Source organism: Panicum virgatum, chromosome 9N (assembly GCF_016808335.1).
Source record: "Panicum virgatum strain AP13 chromosome 9N, P.virgatum_v5, whole genome shotgun sequence".
In the NCBI taxonomy this organism is placed as follows: domain Eukaryota; kingdom Viridiplantae; phylum Streptophyta; class Magnoliopsida; order Poales; family Poaceae; genus Panicum; species Panicum virgatum.
This window is the reverse complement of record NC_053153.1, coordinates 27,390,965-27,407,054: the sequence shown is the minus strand read 5'-3', so window position 1 is coordinate 27,407,054 and position 16,090 is coordinate 27,390,965. Positions and strand designations below refer to the sequence as shown.

Sequence of the window (16,090 nt, the reverse complement as noted above, 5' to 3'; positions counted from 1 at the left end):
GCCGGTGTGCTGCTGCTGCTGTGCATGGCCTGCTCCCCTCTGAATGCCACCACCTCGAGTCCGTGGACGTGAGCGGGACTCAGGTGTGGCCTGAGCTGTCTGAGTACGTCCTGAGCGACGTAACTGCTGCTGTGGCTCCCCCTGAGCCTGAGGCTCTCTGATCCTGAGTGAGCCCTGCCTGTCAGCTGCGTCTGCCACTGCCTCGGCCTGCTCTCGCTCGCGGTCCTCACGGGTGCGCTTCTTCTTTTTCTGCACAACCATCTTGCTCTTGCCTTTCTTGTCTCCTGCCATCTGTCATAGAAGTAGTATGATGGGATATGAGCCTAAAACAAGAATTCTAGTGGATATCCTCGGAAAGAACACACTAATAAAGATCTTGAAGTGTTTGAGCAAGAGTGTGATTTGTGCAAGGTAAGTAATATATGTGAGCATGTGTGTAACTGAAGTGAAACAGAGACACAACACATGACGAGGAGGTTAAGATCATACCCTGATAGATCAAATGAGGAAAAACCGACAAAAACGACACAAGTTGTCTTAGAGACAAACTGTCGAACACCTTGAGTGCAGATGAGCACAAGGTGGGAGGGGCACGGGAGCTCGGTTCCCTGCGCGTGAGGAGATTCAGAGGAGGATGCACGGCGCGCGGAGAAGGCGTGCTGGCTTTACAGGCGGCGGCGCTGGACTTGGATGGCGGCGACGCGTGGTCAGCGGCGCACAGGCGGCGCAGGCGCGGAGCAGGACGGCGCGAACGTGGCTCGGGCGCGCGCGAGAGGCGGTGAACGGGCGCGAGGTTTGTGGCGCGGCGGCGAAGCGGTGCAGGAGCGGCGCGCGTGCGGCAGCAGAGGGGCGGCGCAGGAGTGGCGGCGGCGGAGCGGCGTACGGGCGCGGGGTGCAAGGCGGCAGTTTCGCGAGGAGGAAGAGAAACAGTGACTGAGACTGACGCGTGGGCCCGCGGAAGGATTAAGTGAAAACATAACCGGCGGGCCCGCCAACCCTAAGCACCGGAAGGTCCGATGGTATGGAGAAAAGTACGTCGGTGTAATCACCGGTGTAAGTTTGACCAGATCTGAACGAGATTGAAACGTGGTCAGAAGGGCACCGGAAGATCCGCCACTGAGGCACCGGAACATTCGACGGGCGTCGGTGTATCTGCAGGAGTAAGGTCCAGAGGATATGCAAGAGCCATTTACTCCACGCAGTAACACCGGTTGAACCGATGCTGAAGCGTCGGTTCATCCGCCATACATCGGAAGCACCGGTGGCCATCGGTGTAAAGGTAGGAGGTTGTTCCAGAGGCAATGCAGAAACCGTGCCACGAAGACTTAAGCACCGGTTGAACCGATGAGATGAAAAACAAGGCGTCGGTTTAACCGGTGGTTAAAGAAATTTTCTGCTGAACTACAAACTCTACTTCTGATCCAAAAACTCAAAGCCAAAGCCATAAACACTCAGTTTTGGATCATTTTCGAGAGACAACCTCACCCCTCAAACACTCAAACTAAATGCTCGCAAGCTTTTATATTAACTTAGGCAAATTAAGATCCAAGCGAGGTTTAAACACAAAAACCAAATGTATGAGCCACTTTGCCTATGAACTTAGAGATTTAAACTTTAAGTTCGATAGGACGTGACTCAAAAGGCATGAAAGCACAACATTGATCTAATCACTCTTGTGGAGATGATATATCATATTTTGCATGAATATCTTTCTCGAAGTGTGATTTGCTCCCTTGTGATGCTACTAACGTGATGCAATGCCAATGCAAAGCGTGAAATTAAACATGGATGCATTCTATATGACAAGCACATGCATTGCAAAAAAAATCTATCTTGTCAAGTTTGAACCCTCGTTAAGCTTCTTCATGATGAACCATTCTTCATGCCATGAGCGAAACCAAGACCACCGGCTCATGCAAGACCCATGTTCATCACTATCTTAACAAGGTTAGACAAGCCCCTAGCACATGTACATATGAAATGCATCTATATGACAAGGCAATTATATGACGTTAGAAGCATCTAGAACGTTAAGCTCACTCCTTAGCCTAACAAAAGTACTCTCGTCTAAAGGTTTTGTGAAAATATCCGCCAATTGCTCCTCGGATCTCACCCCTTGAAGAGATATATCTCCTTTGGCTTCGTGATCACGCAAGAAGTGATGGCGAATATCAATGTGCTTTGTGCGAGAGTGTTGAACCGGATTTTTGGCAATTTTTACGGCACTTTCATTATCACAAAGGAGCGGGATCCTATCTAGTTTCACACCAAAGTCCAAAAGGGTTTGCTTCATATATAGGATTTGGGCACAACATGCACCGGCCGCTATATATTCCGCTTCCGCGGTGGACAAAGCCACGGAATTTTGCTTCTTACTCGACCAAGAAACTAGAGAACGCCCAAGCAAGTGGCAACCCCCGGAGGTACTCTTGCGATCCACACGGCTTCCGGCAAAATCCGAATCCGAGTATCCCAAGAGATCTAAACTAGCGCCTTTGGGGTACCACAAGCCTATGCTAGGGGTGTGCTTGAGATACCGAAGGATCCTATTCACAGCCGAAAGGTGTGACTCCTTTGGGTTAGCTTGAAAGCGGGCACACAAGCACACACTAAACATTATATCGGGCCTAGATGCGGTAAGGTAAAGCAAAGACCCTATCATAGAACGATAGAGGGATTGATCAACCGGTTTACCGTCCACATCCAAGTCGAGATGCCCATTGGTTGCCATGGGTGTCTTGATTGGCTTGCACTCATCCATCTTGAACTTCTTCAAGATATCTTTAGTATACTTTTCTTGATGGATGAATGTCCCTTCCTTCATTTGTTTGACTTGAAAACCAAGGAAGAAGGTCAATTCGCCAATCATGGACATCTCGAATTCCCTAGACATCATGGTAGCAAACTCATGGCTTAGTAAATCATTAGTTGAGCCAAAAATAATATCGTCAACATAAATTTGACAAATGAAAAGATCCCCGTTGACGTCTTTTGTGAACAACGTGGTTTCCACTCTCCCGATCTTGAAGCCTTGCATGATTAGGAAGTCACGAAGCCTCTCATACCAAGCCCTTGGAGCTTGTTTGAGCCCATAGAGTGCCTTGTGCAACCTATAAACATGGTTAGGATTCCTCGGATCTTCAAACCCGGGAGGTTGCTCAACATAAACAAGTTCGTTAATAACGCCATTTAAGAATGCACTTTTCACATCCATTTGATACAACTTAATGTTATGATGTGAAGAGTAAGCAAGAAGGATACGGATAGCTTCAAGTCTTGCGACCGGAGCAAAGGTTTCACCAAAATCCAAACCTTCGACTTGAGAAAACCCTTTTGCCACAAGTCTTGCTTTGTTGTGTATCACCACCCCATGTTCATCTTGCTTGTTTCGAAAGACCCACTTGGTGCCGATGATGTTCTTGTCTTTCGGAGGAGCTTCGAGGACCCAAACTTCATTGCGGGTGAAGTTGTTCAATTCTTCTTGCATGGCCATCACCCAATCCGAGTCCTCAAGCGCTTCCTCTATGCTAGTGGGTTCAATACAAGAAACAAACGAGTGATGTTCACAAAATGAAGCATGCTTAGAGCGAGTTCTTACTCCCTTTGAAGGACTACCAATGATTTGACCAATTGGATGATCCTTGGAGATGCGACCATGCTTCACTAGCGGTATTTGCGTGGATGCTTGTTGGGGTGGATCTTGTGTGACTTGTGCTTGTTGTGGAACACTTTGCTCTTCTTGTTCTTGGACTTGGGTTGTTGGTGTTGGTACATCTTCTTGAGGTAGTGGATCATCTTTTTCTTGATCTTCATCTACTTGGGGTGCCGTGGAGGTGCTTGGTGTAGATGAGGAAGGTCCTCCCCCTTGATCATTGCCTTTATGCTGCTCTTCCGGCTTGATATCCCCAATGAACATATTCTTCAAAGCTTCATCAATCTCTTCATCACCTACATTTTCATAGCCAACAACCTCCTCTTGGGAGCCATTAGATTCATCAAACTCCACATCACATGTTTCTTCAACTAACCCGGAGGTTTGATTGAATACTCTATATGCTTTGGAGTTTGATGCATAACCAAGAAAGAAACCTTCATCACATCTACTTTCAAACTTACCGAGCCTTTTCTTCTTATAGATGAAGCATTTGCAACCAAAGACTCGAAAGTAGGATATATTTGGTTTCTTCCCGGTGATGAGCTCATATGGAGTTTTCTTGAGGAGTCGGTGGGGATACACTCGGTTGGATGCATGACACGCCGTGTTGATTGCTTCCGCCCAAGACTTCTCGGACGTGCCATAAGCATCCAACATTGCTCTTGCTAAGGTGATGAGTGTCTTGTTCTTTCTTTCCACCACTCCATTTTGTTGAGGCGTGTAGGTGGCGGAAAACTCATGCTTGATGCCCTCTTCATCGCACCATTCTTCAATCTTCATATTTTTGAACTCGGTGCCGTTGTCACTCCGGATCTTCACAATTGGGGAGTTGTACTCCCTTTGAGCTCTTCTTGCAAATGTCTTGAAGAGTTCCGGAGTTTCACCCTTATCACCTAGAAACATAACCCAAGTGTAACGTGAAAAATCATCAACGATTACTAGGCAATAGAGGTTACCACCAATACTCTTGTATGTAGTTGGACCAAAGAGATCCATGTGTAGTAGCTCGAGCGGCTTGGAGGTAGACAACATCGTCTTGATGGGATGATGTGTTGCGACTTGCTTCCCGGCTTGACATGCTTTACATAGCTTGTTCTTGTCAAACGTGACATCCTTCAAGCCGGTGATCATCCCTCTCTTGTGGGCTTTCTTGAGGTTACTCATGCCAATATGAGCAATTCTTCTATGCCAAAGCCACCCAAGAGAAGACTTGGTGAAGAGGCATGTCATGGTGCTTGTTTGCTTTGAAGAGAAGTCCACTAAATAGATGTTGCCAAGCCTAAACCCCATGAATACCATTGACTTGTTTTCTTCAAGAGTTACTACAACACCATTCTTGTCAAAGGTACACGTTAGTCCAAGATCACATAATTGAGCAATAGAAATGAGATTAAAACTAAGTGCTTCTACAAACAAAACATTTGAAATAGATAAATCTTTAGAGATAGCTATTCTACCCAAACCTAAGACTTTCCCCCTTGAGTTATCACCATAGGTGACATGTTCATGATCGCCGGGGTCTTCAAGAGAGGTGAACATGCTATCATTGCCGGTCATGTGTTGAGAGCAACCGCTATCAAGTACCCAATGTTTTCCACCGGCTTTGTAGTTCACCTACACACATGAGAATTCACTTTTGAGTTTTGGGAACCCAAACAAGCTTTGGGCCTTGCACATGTGTGACAAGAGCTTTTGGGACCCAAAGTTGCTTGGGAAGCTTCTTCTTTGACTCCTTAGTGAGTTTGCCAATGAATTTGGCCTTCACCTTGCCCTTCACTTTACTCAAGAGAAAATGGTTATTTTCAAACATTGAAGAGTAATTCTTGTGTAATTTTGGAAGAGGACGTGATGGTAAAGTGCACTCCCTAGTGTGGTGCCCGGTGACTTGGTAATGTTGGCAATATGATCCAACTTCCTTGATGAAGCTAATCTTGATCTCCGGAGAAGGAGTAGTAGCTATGTTTGGCTCCGGAAATGAACCAAGACCTCTCTTGCCATAGTCACGGGCATTGTTGAAGAGAATCTCCTTGTGGATGTATTCTCCTCTTGAGAGCTTCTCCACACTACTCTTGAGGCTTGCAACTTGATCCATCAATTCCTTTTCCCTAGAAGGTGCAAGCTCGGGCAAAGCATTAGTAGCATTTGCATTAATGAGTAGGTCATCACATGAAGTAGAAGCATTGACCTTCTCAATAGTTTCATGAGCAAAGTTCTCAAGACTTGGGTCAATTGCTTCATAGGCAAATTCAAGTTCTTGATACTTGTGAGCCAACTCCCTATGCTCTTGTTTAAGCTTTTTGTGGCTCTCTTCAACTTGCTTAGCAAGTACAAGTGACTCATTGTGCTTTTTGAGCAAGTCATTGTACTTGCCAAGCAAATCGGAGTGGGCAAGCTCTAACTTGGCACGAGTGCTCTCAAGAACCTTGACTTTGCCCTTTTCCCTCTTGATGACGGATGTATACTCATTAATGAGGTTAGCAAACTCATTAGGGTCAAGCTCATCATCACTATCATTTTCACTCTCACATACCTTAGAGTTACCTTTGGCCATGAGGCACATTGAAGGTGGAGGTAGTGATGGTTCTTCATTTGTGAGGGCGATGGTGACTATGTCTTTTTCATCACTTGATTCTTCGCTTGATGAGACATCGGTCACCCACTCTTGCTTTTCCACCAAGAAGCTTCTCTTGGTGTTGCCCCTTTTCTTTGGGAAGAGCTTGGTCTTTTTGTCATGGCTCTTCTTCTTCTCAAGCTTCTTGTTCTTGTTTTTCTTCTCATCTTCTTTATCATCGCTTGAATCATGGTGATGTTTGCCTTTGTTATCCTTCTTTCTCTTGTCCGGCTTGGGGCAATCGGGAGAGATGTGTCCTTTTTCCCCACAATTGTAGCATGTTTTGTACTTGACATCTTCCCTATACCGGAACATTCTTCTTTTGGGGTCAAAGTTGTAACCCTTCTTTTTTATCTTGTCGCTCAAGCGTGTGAACTTTCTCATCATGAGAGCAAGTTCCACATCTTCTTCATTATCGGATCAGCTTTCATGATGATCTTCTTCTTCATTGCTTGAGCTAGATTCTTGCTTGATCATCTTGAGCTTGCGGTGCTTGTTGGCCTTGGTTTTGAGAGCAATTGATTTGCTTGTTGTTGGCTCTTCGGTCATACCAAGGATACTCATTTCATGAGCGCGAATTTCGCCCACAAGCTCTCCTACTTCCATTGTATCAAGATTCTCCTTTTGAAGCATATCATTGATAATGTTGTACTTGGGCTTCGGAAGGAGCATGAGAATCTTGCGGTTGATGGAGCCACTGTCAATTTTGGAAACTTCAAGAGCATTAATGTCCTTGACAATGACATTCAAGCGGGAATACATATCATTGCAATTTTCATGAGCAAGCATTTTAAAAGAATCATATTTTGCTCTAAACAAGTGATATTTTTGTTCACGGACTTTTGTGGAGCCTTCATGAATTTCAATTAGCTCTTTCCATATATCACTTGCTAAGTCCATGCCATTAACTCTAGCAAAGACTTCCTCACTAATGGCTTCGAAAATTGCATTTCTAGCCTTGGCATTCCATTTTAATTGTTCGGTGGTGGGAGTTCCGGTGAATCCGGTCTTAGTAGCCAACCACACTTCGGGGGCAATCGCATCAAGGTATGCGGCCATGCGAACTTTCCAATAAGCAAAGTTCTTGCCCTCGAAGTGAGGCGGCGAACCTCCCATCTTGGCCATAGCTCTAGGCGGTGAAGCCTAATGATCCAAATGAGCAACGTGGCTCTGATACCAATTGTAAGGATCGATGGACCAAGAGGGGGGTGAATTGGGCCTTTTTCAAATTTCTAAGAAAGATAAAACAAACTTAACCTATGCAATGCTAGTAAGGCTCAATTCACCAACCGGCTAAACAAAGCAAACTACACAAGCTAACAAAGATATGAAACTAAGCAAGGTAGAGCTAAGCTATGATCTCTAAGGTCAAGCACATGAAAGAATGCATGAAAGTAAGTGCTTGAAAGAAAGAGAGTGCAAGAGACAACCGGATTTTTCCCGTGGTGTCGATGTGTTGGCACACACCCCTAATCCACGTTGTGACACTCACTAAGAGTCTTGTCACCTCCCATGTCACCGAGACTTGGGCGCTCACTAAGAGTCTCCGTTCACCATCCCGGCGTGGTGGAGCTCAAGCCACGTACAATCTTCTTCTCCGGGCTCCCACAATCCTTGGCAAGCTCCGCGAGAAACACTTCGATCACCAAGATCGTCTAGGTGCTGCCAAACACCAAGAGTAACAAGTTCCTAAGCCTTCACTTGACCTACACTCAGTTGGCCCTAGCTCAAGCACACTTGCTACACTTGCAATGGATGAGTTCTTCAAGGTTGAAGCACAAACTAAGCACTAGATCTTCTCTCTTTTGCTCAAAGCTCTATCTCTTCTTCTCAAGGGTGGCCTCAGGTTTTCAAGGTGTCAAAGGCAACTGAAATGAACCAGGGGGTACCCTTATATAGAGTGGAGGAGGTCACATAGCCGTTGGAAGTTTTCTGCAGAAAAACCGTGACCACCGGAAGAACCGACGGTATAGAAAATATGGGCATCGGTTCAACCGGTCTCTCTGTGTCAAAGAAGTAGCCGTTGGAGTTCTGACACAATATCCACGCTTGCGTCATTGCACCGGTGCATGCTCCGTAGGGGCATCGGTTCAACCGGTGCTGAAGAGGTTCGCTGATCAACTCAAACAAGCGTTCTGGAACAAAGTACATCCAATGCACCGGTGCTTTGTTTCTGAACCGTCGGTTCAACCGGTGCTGAAGAGAAGTTGGAGTCCATCAAACATGCTCTCTGGAACAAACGACTTTCATTGCACCGGTGCTTTGATTTCGGAGCGTCGGTTCAACCGGTGCTGAAGAGAGGTTGAAATCCATCAAAACATGCTCTCTGGAACAAAGGACTTTCATTGCACCGGTGCTTATCTTTTCAGCCATCGGTTCAACCGGTGCTTAACTTGATTTCTGCCTTCATCCAGAGAAGATAGACCGACAGGGTATCGGTCCTTCCGCCATGCATCGGATGCTCCGATGCTTGGGCACCGGTTCAACCGGTGCTGCTGATTTTCTTTGTTTGCAGCTGTTTTGACTTGGATTCGAATGTGACTTTGATTGTTGCTTCTTCCAAGAGTTGTGTTGACTTCTATTGACCATCTTTTGCTGTTTTTGAGTGAGTGTGCAAGATTTCTAAGGCCAACTCAAGTTTGATCAAGCTACTAACTCATGAACCCCTCTTAATAGTACGATCAAGAACTAGAAACTATAAAACCTAACTAAATCAAATGTCCTTCATCTCCTTATGACACTTGAGACTAGAAAGGTCCTTTATCTTTGAAATTGAGTCCTTGGTATGCATGATTGTTTCGAATGAGGGGTCTCCTTTCATATTTCATATGAGACTAATCCAGTTAATGAGCTTTCCTTTAAAACACACGTTAGTCACATACGGTTGTCATAAATCACCGAAACTTACCATTAGCATCTATCGGCCTAGATGCGCTACAACTGTGCCCATGAAACTTTCACTGAGACTGACCTCATTTAGCCATTTGATCCAATCGATTACTCTGATGCCTCGTTTAGATTCATGTCATGTGGGGATTATCGAGTTGTTTCATTCTTGTGAAATTGATTCCTGCAAAATTCAGGCAGTATAGTACTTGAAGATCACCAACTTAATTTTCAACAGGAGAAACAGAGAGAGAGGAGGAGGAGGAGCAAAATTCCGGCAGGTATAATTCCTGCAAAATTCTGCTCCAGCAGGGGTAGTCGCCGGCGCCGCTGTGGCAGGGCCACTCGGTGTCAATGCTGAGCAGCATGATGACCGGCGGGCAGGTGATCCTGAGCTGCCGCGCTGCCTTCTCGGTCAACTGAGAGTACTTCCACTACTTCATCATTATTAAGAATAAATATGTGGTGGTAGGAGATGGATGCTGTCAAGCTCACGCCGTCACCCGACCCCGCGAGACAGGGTGAGAAAGGGAGCAAACTAACACCGCTCACCTGCAAATGGTTTGGAAATCAAACTAAATTCACATCAGCTCATTTTCATTAGAGAAATTAATATTATCTACACCACTCCAAACCACCACCACCACAAACCAATCTAACCCAAACATTTCAGATTAAGATATAATAAACTATTAGCCAAACTATGGTTACAACCCAATAAGAACCCGTTTCTCGAAAAAACATTATAGTGTAGATTTTGCCACACCGTTTTGCACAGAATAGCTGTTAGTTATACTAAGTCATCTCCAACAAATTGTGGTTTATTTCGATAAAATTTTATACTGTGAATGCGAAGTTTTATTTCTAGGGTCCGGCTCTTGACGTGGGAGTCACGTGTAATTCTAGCCACGCTGCTTTGCACAGAGTAGCTCTTAGTCATACTGAGTCATCTAAAACAAATTTCAGTCAATTTCGATAAAATTTTATAGTGTGAACGCGAGATTTTATTTCTAGAGTCCGGCTCTTGACATGGGACCCATGTGTAATTCTAGCCACGCAGCTTTGCACAGAGTAGCTCCTAGTCATACTGAGTCATCTATAATAAATTTCAGTCAATTTTGATAAAATTTTATAGTGTGAATGCGGGGTTTTATTTCTAGGATCCGGCTCTTGACGTGGGACCCACATGTGATTTTAGCCACGATACTTTGCACAGAGTAGCTCATAGTCATACTGATGTATCTAAAACAAATTTCAGTCAATTTCGATAAAATTTTATAGTGTGAACACGGGGTTTTATTTCTAGAGTCCGGCTCTTGACGTGGGACCCACGTGTAATTCTAGCCACGTTGGTTTGCACAGAGTAGCTCCTAGTCATACTGAGTCATATACAACAAATTGCAGTCAATTTTGATAAAATTTTATAATGTGAACGCGATATTTTATTTCTAGGGTCTGACTCTTACAGAACCGACATTTATATATAGTCATACTGTTTTGCATAAAGAATCTATTTTAGCCCACCCCAATCCACTCCAATCCATATTTACATAGAACTCACCCCACCCCATCCCATTAGCTAATACAGCGCATTTGAATCCACCCAACACAATTCATATGAAAACCCAATCCATTAAACTCATTTCAACTCAAACCATTAGCAGGCTACCGGTCATCTCCAAGAGTTCAAAACCCAATCCATTAAACTCATTTCAACCCAAACCATTAGCAGACTACCGGTCATCTCCAAGAGTTCCTAATCTCACTTTTCCATTCTTATTTTTTGGAAAAAGAGAAAAAAAACCTTCTCTAATAATTTTCAATACTAATTCTCCATCTCTTAAGAATCGGTAAATCTCCCTCTCGTGTGCCTAAAAATGAGCACGTCATCGCTCCTCCCAATCTCCCCCCAATCGCTCCTTCCCGTGCCGCGAACGTCAGCTTCTCCCGCGGCTCGGACGGCGCCGCCGCCGTGGCGGTCATCTTGGACACCGGGAACCTGGAGCTCCGGCGCGAGATCAGGTTCTGTGGCAGAGCACGGAGCAACCCAACAACACGTGGCTCCCTGGAGTCCACTTTGGCATGACACCTCACCAGCGAAGTGCAGGCGCTGGTTTCTTGGAAGAACGGGAGTAGCAAGTACTCCACAAAATGTAACAGGACCGTGACTTTCTGGAGCAGCGGCGAGTGGAAAGACGGCGTGTTCGGCGAGCGACGGCGACGGCGACGGCGGCGGGCATCCTGCGGCTGCTGTTGGAGTTGGCAGGTGCGCCTGGCAGGCGAAGGAGAAGAATGTTTTGGCGCGGCGGGGAAGGGATCGCCGGAGCAGGGCTAGTCCATAATTTTTGATTGTTTGGAAGGAAAAATAGGGAATTATTGGAGATGCACATTTTTTTCCTTTCCATACTTATTTAAAGAGTTGGCAAACAACAAATTTAAAAAAGAAAATATAAAGAATTCTTGGAGATTAGGAACTGCGTGAGCAACAAACAAATAGTAGGCGTTAGCGGGAGGAGCTTGAAGGATGACAGGCATAAGGCATTACACAGGTGCAGGATCAGTTGTGATCACATTGTACATCAACTGCAAGTGTTAACAAACGAGACAAGCACTGTGTAGGCATTGATTCCACGCTGTGCCCCATTGAAAAGGTTGCGGTTGCCCTTGGCGTCTGGCGAGTCACCGCACGCGGCCGTGTCTGGTCCCTGGTGGTGACTGCTGCCATGGTGGGGGTGGGGCAGCGGCAGCCCACTTCACTGCATCCGTCTCCGTTTTGTGGCTGCTTTGCTCCGTGGATCAAGATTATAGACGAGTCACCAAATATTTTGCACAGACATCTCAGCTCCGCTAGAAATGATGCTCTGCTGGAGAATGAGCTAGAGTCGAGGATATTTTCTGAAAAGCCGGAGCTCTGCCAAAGTCTCAGGTTTCAGCTGAAACTGAACTAGTAGATCTGTGACAAGGCAACGAGGCTTTGCCGCCTGGCTGTGCCTGGACCAAAAGTCATTCATGTTGGTTGGTTGATGTCACGCTCGGCCGTCCTGCGTGTTCCTGAGAGCACTGATCTGAATCACGCTCCCCGGCTGCCCGCGCGACCCGTCTGCCGTGGCGGCGGCGGTAGCCATCATCTCCGGCTCACCCACTGGCCCCACGACAGCTCCTCTCGGACGTGACCCGCGCACGGTCTCGTCGTCTCGTCTGCCTGGACTCACACAAGGAAAGACGCATTCCTCCATACGCTAAACGAGTCCAGCCAGCATCGGGTAGAGAATTTCAGATCGCACCCACATCGATCGTCCTCACGGTCCATGCCGCCCGCTCCCGGGTTCTTGCGCCGCCACGACCACGGCGAGCTCGCATAATCCTCCAAGGCAAGCTCCCCCGGCGCGGCGGGCGAGCGCGGGAGCCATGCATGGCGAGACCTCCGCGTGTCTGCGGCGGCGTCGCCCTCGTCGCGCTCCTGCTCGCCACCTCCGGCCTCTCGCGCGGCGCCGATGTCATCTCGTCCTCCTCGCTGGCCGACGAGGCGCGCTGCGACGGGTACCCCGCGGCCGGGTCTGCTGCTGATCCTGGCCGCAACCCACGCGGCGGGTACGTCGACTACCTGGACATCTTCTACTGCGTCCTCGGCGGCAGCCGCCGCCCCGCGCTGGGCTACGCCGCGATGGCGGCGTGGCTCGCCGTGCTCTTCTACCTTCTCGCCGACACGGCGGCGGTCTACTTCTGCTCCAGCCTCGAGGGCCTCGCGCGCCTGCTCGGTCTGCCGCCGGCCATCGCCGGGGCCACGCTGCTCTCGCTCGGGAACGGCGCGCCCGACGCGCTCTCCGCGCTCGCGTCCTTCGCCGCCGGGGGCGGAGGGGCCGCCGCCGTCGGGCTCAGCGGCGTGCTCGGCGGCGCGATGTTTGTGTCCGCCGCCGTGCTCGGCGCTGTCTCCCTCCGCGTCGGCGGCCAGGGGGTCGCCGTCGACCGCACCAGCTTCTTCCGGGACGCGGGCTTCCTCCTCCTGGCCCTCGCCGCCGTGGCCGTCGTCCTCGCCGCGGGCGAGGTCAACATCTGGGGCGCCGTGGTGTTCGCCTCGCTCTACCTCGTCTACGTCCTCGCCGTCGCCTTCACCCCCGACCGCTGGACGAGACGCCAGGATGAAGAGGAGGACCACGCCCACGCCGCCGCCGCCTCCTCGGAGCTCCATAGCGTCGCAGAGACCAAGTTCTACACCGACCACGAGGCACAAGACTCGCTCCTCTCTGACACCGCGCCTCTCCTCCAGTACTACACCGGCGACAACGACGGCCGCGCCGGGGGGAACAGGAGCGCGTTCTGGACCGTCATGAACGCGCTAGCGCTTCCCCTTTCTCTCCCCCGGCGGCTGACGATCCCGGACGCGAGCAAGGAGCGGTGGAGCAAGCCGACCGCGGTGACCGCGGCCACGCTCGCCCCAATCTTCCTGTCCATCCTCTGGAGCCACCGTGCCACTGGGGGGAACCCGTTCCCTTCTGTCCTCCTCGGCGGCCTCGCTGGCATCGCACTGGGCCTCCTCGCCTTCGTCACCACGGACCCCTCCGCCCCGCCATCCCGGTTCCTCGCCGCGTGGTTCGCCGGCGGGTTCGCCATGAGCGTGGCGTGGGCGTACGTGATCGCCAACGAGGTCCTCTCCCTGCTGGTCTCGGCCGGCACCGTCCTGTCCGTGGACGCCGCGATGCTGGGGGTGACCGTGCTGGCCTGGGGAAACTCGCTCGGCGACCTCATCGCGGACGTGGCGGTGGCCTCCCGCGGCGGCCCCGGCGGCGCGCAGGTGGCCGTGTCCGGCTGCTACGGCGGGCCGGTGTTCAACGTCCTCATGGGCCTGGGCCTATCCATGCTGCTGTCGTGCTGGGCCGGGTACCCGCAGCCAATGAAGATTCCGAGGGAGCCTGGGCTCTACCGGACGCTGGGCTTTGTGGTTGCTGGACTTTCGTGGGCCCTGGTGATGCTGCCCCGGAGAGGGATGAGGGTGGACAGGACGCTGGGCTTTGGGCTCCTGGCGATATATTTTTGCTTCGTCTGTATTAATATCTCACAGCTCAAGAATGAAGGGTAACGTATTGGATTCGTTATTTCATTGCAATGGTGTTTATGTTAGGTTCAGTAGGATTCAGAGCCTCTATTGGCATTCAAAGGTGAACGAAAAATGAAACTGTGCAATATCCTTGAGATAAAATCACGTATATTCGTAATTTGTACAGGAAAATTAAAACTGAACGAGTATGGTACTATGGTGTCTGAGAGCCATATTGTTTCAACGTTTAGATGAAAAAAAAACTGAAAGAAGAACCTTTTTTTTGTTGGGCCGAAGAGCACTACAGCATATTATATAGGATTATAGGCAACCTTCTAGATTCATTCGAGGTTCCTTTAAGCACGGTGTTGTAGCAAATCCAGATGTATCAATGCAAAACTCTGTCGTCTAAACTCTAAACATTTGTACATGCCACCCAAGTTCTTGAATCATGCCAATCAAGGCAACTGTGCTAGTGTCTCGCGTACTGGCGTCATGTTTTCCTTCAATCAACCAAGCCATTAACCGTGTGTTTGGTTGGAGGACTCGGTGGGATGGGTTGGGTCCATCCCTTGTTTTAGAAATTGCTCCAACCCCTTTTTTGTTTGGATGAAAAAATATCAAAAGATTGGGTCAAACCCAATTCTTTATTTGGTTGAAGAGATTGAAAAGAGGGACGGAGGACCATGCTCACGCCGTTGGCTTCTCCATCTTCTTGCTCCAGCGGGCCCCACGTATCAGTGGCATCGAAGCTCCTTCTTCCTCCTTCGTCCATCTTCCTCCTCCATCCACCACCAAAGCCGCGCCGCCCTCCTCCGCCGCCCCACCCTCCTCAAATAGGATCTGAAAATAATCTCAGCCCCTTCAGCTATCTTGTGGAGATGATACATGCGGTTATTGAATAGGATCTGAAAATCCATGCTATTTCGCTTCTCCCAATCATGTTCTAGCACTCGACTACACTAGATAGCACTAGATCAGAGACAATATTCAGATCGAGATACTAGATCCACTCTGGTCCCTAGAAACAAATCTCGTTGTGCATGAGAAGGGAGGCAGCATGACACACCTTTTGCTTCTGCGTCTTGCAGCCGACGCGACTGGGCGCTGCCGCCGGATCCTGCTTGCGGCCGACGCGGGAGGGATGTTGGGGCCGATGCAGACTTCACCTGCCCCAGATCTCTCGAGAGGGGGCGGGCAGGTTCGTGTGGAGGGCATCGGCGTTCACGGCGGAGGGCGGGGGTCGCGATGTGGTGGACATCGGTGGCCGCGGCGGAGGTCGGGGTTACGATGCGGAGGACAGTGGTGGCTTCGGGTGGTCAGATTCGGATTTGGTTGAGGTCTTGAGGATAGGGACGAGCTGCGCGTAGGGATGGCAACGGTTCTAAACCCATCGGGTTTTGCCATCCCAAACCCAAATCCATGAAAAATATTTGAACCTATTAAAAAACTCATACCCGTGACGGGTTTAGAATTTTGCCAAAATCTAAACCCATCGGGTTAGCGGGTACCCACGGGTTACCCGTGGGTCTACACTTTACTATACAAATTTTTTTATAATCAATAAATTTAACATATTAAGTATCATTTGTAGCGTATTATGAGTAAAAATCTATGTTCACTAACAAACTAAACATCATTTGTCGCGTATTATGAGTAAAAAATCTATGTTCACTACCACTTAAGGGTTCACTAAAATATGAATTGAGGGAAAAGGGATGTTAAATTTGTTATAAACTCACAAAATAAAATGACATTGCTCTATGTTAGATCGGGTTTAAAAAACCCATGGGTTCACGGGTTCGGGTATTATAGGAATAAACCCATGCCCATAAATCCAACGGGTATGATTTTGTGCCCATTAATAAACCCACGGGTCTAAAAGTTGACCCAAACCCGTACC

The 16,090-nt window shown here is 48.6% G+C and overlaps 1 protein-coding gene and 1 long non-coding RNA gene across 2 annotated transcripts; one reads left to right on the top strand and one right to left on the bottom strand.

Moving 5' to 3' along the window:
- The first annotated feature begins 12,312 nt into the window (after nt 1–12,312).
- On the top strand, nt 12,313–14,256 carry LOC120688395 (cation/calcium exchanger 1-like). Its single transcript, XM_039970709.1, has one exon. It carries the CDS (start codon nt 12,565–12,567, stop codon nt 14,227–14,229), a length of 1,665 nt encoding a protein of 554 aa, XP_039826643.1. The 5' UTR covers nt 12,313–12,564; the 3' UTR covers nt 14,230–14,256.
- Nucleotides 14,257–14,515: 259 nt separating this feature from the next.
- On the bottom strand, nt 14,516–15,548 carry LOC120688397. Its single transcript, XR_005681073.1, has 2 exons — nt 15,257–15,548; nt 14,516–15,030 (listed from the first exon to the last, which is right to left on the bottom strand). It is a non-coding gene; the product is annotated as an uncharacterized LOC120688397 (long non-coding RNA).
- Between the last annotated feature and the right edge of the window lie 542 nt (nt 15,549–16,090).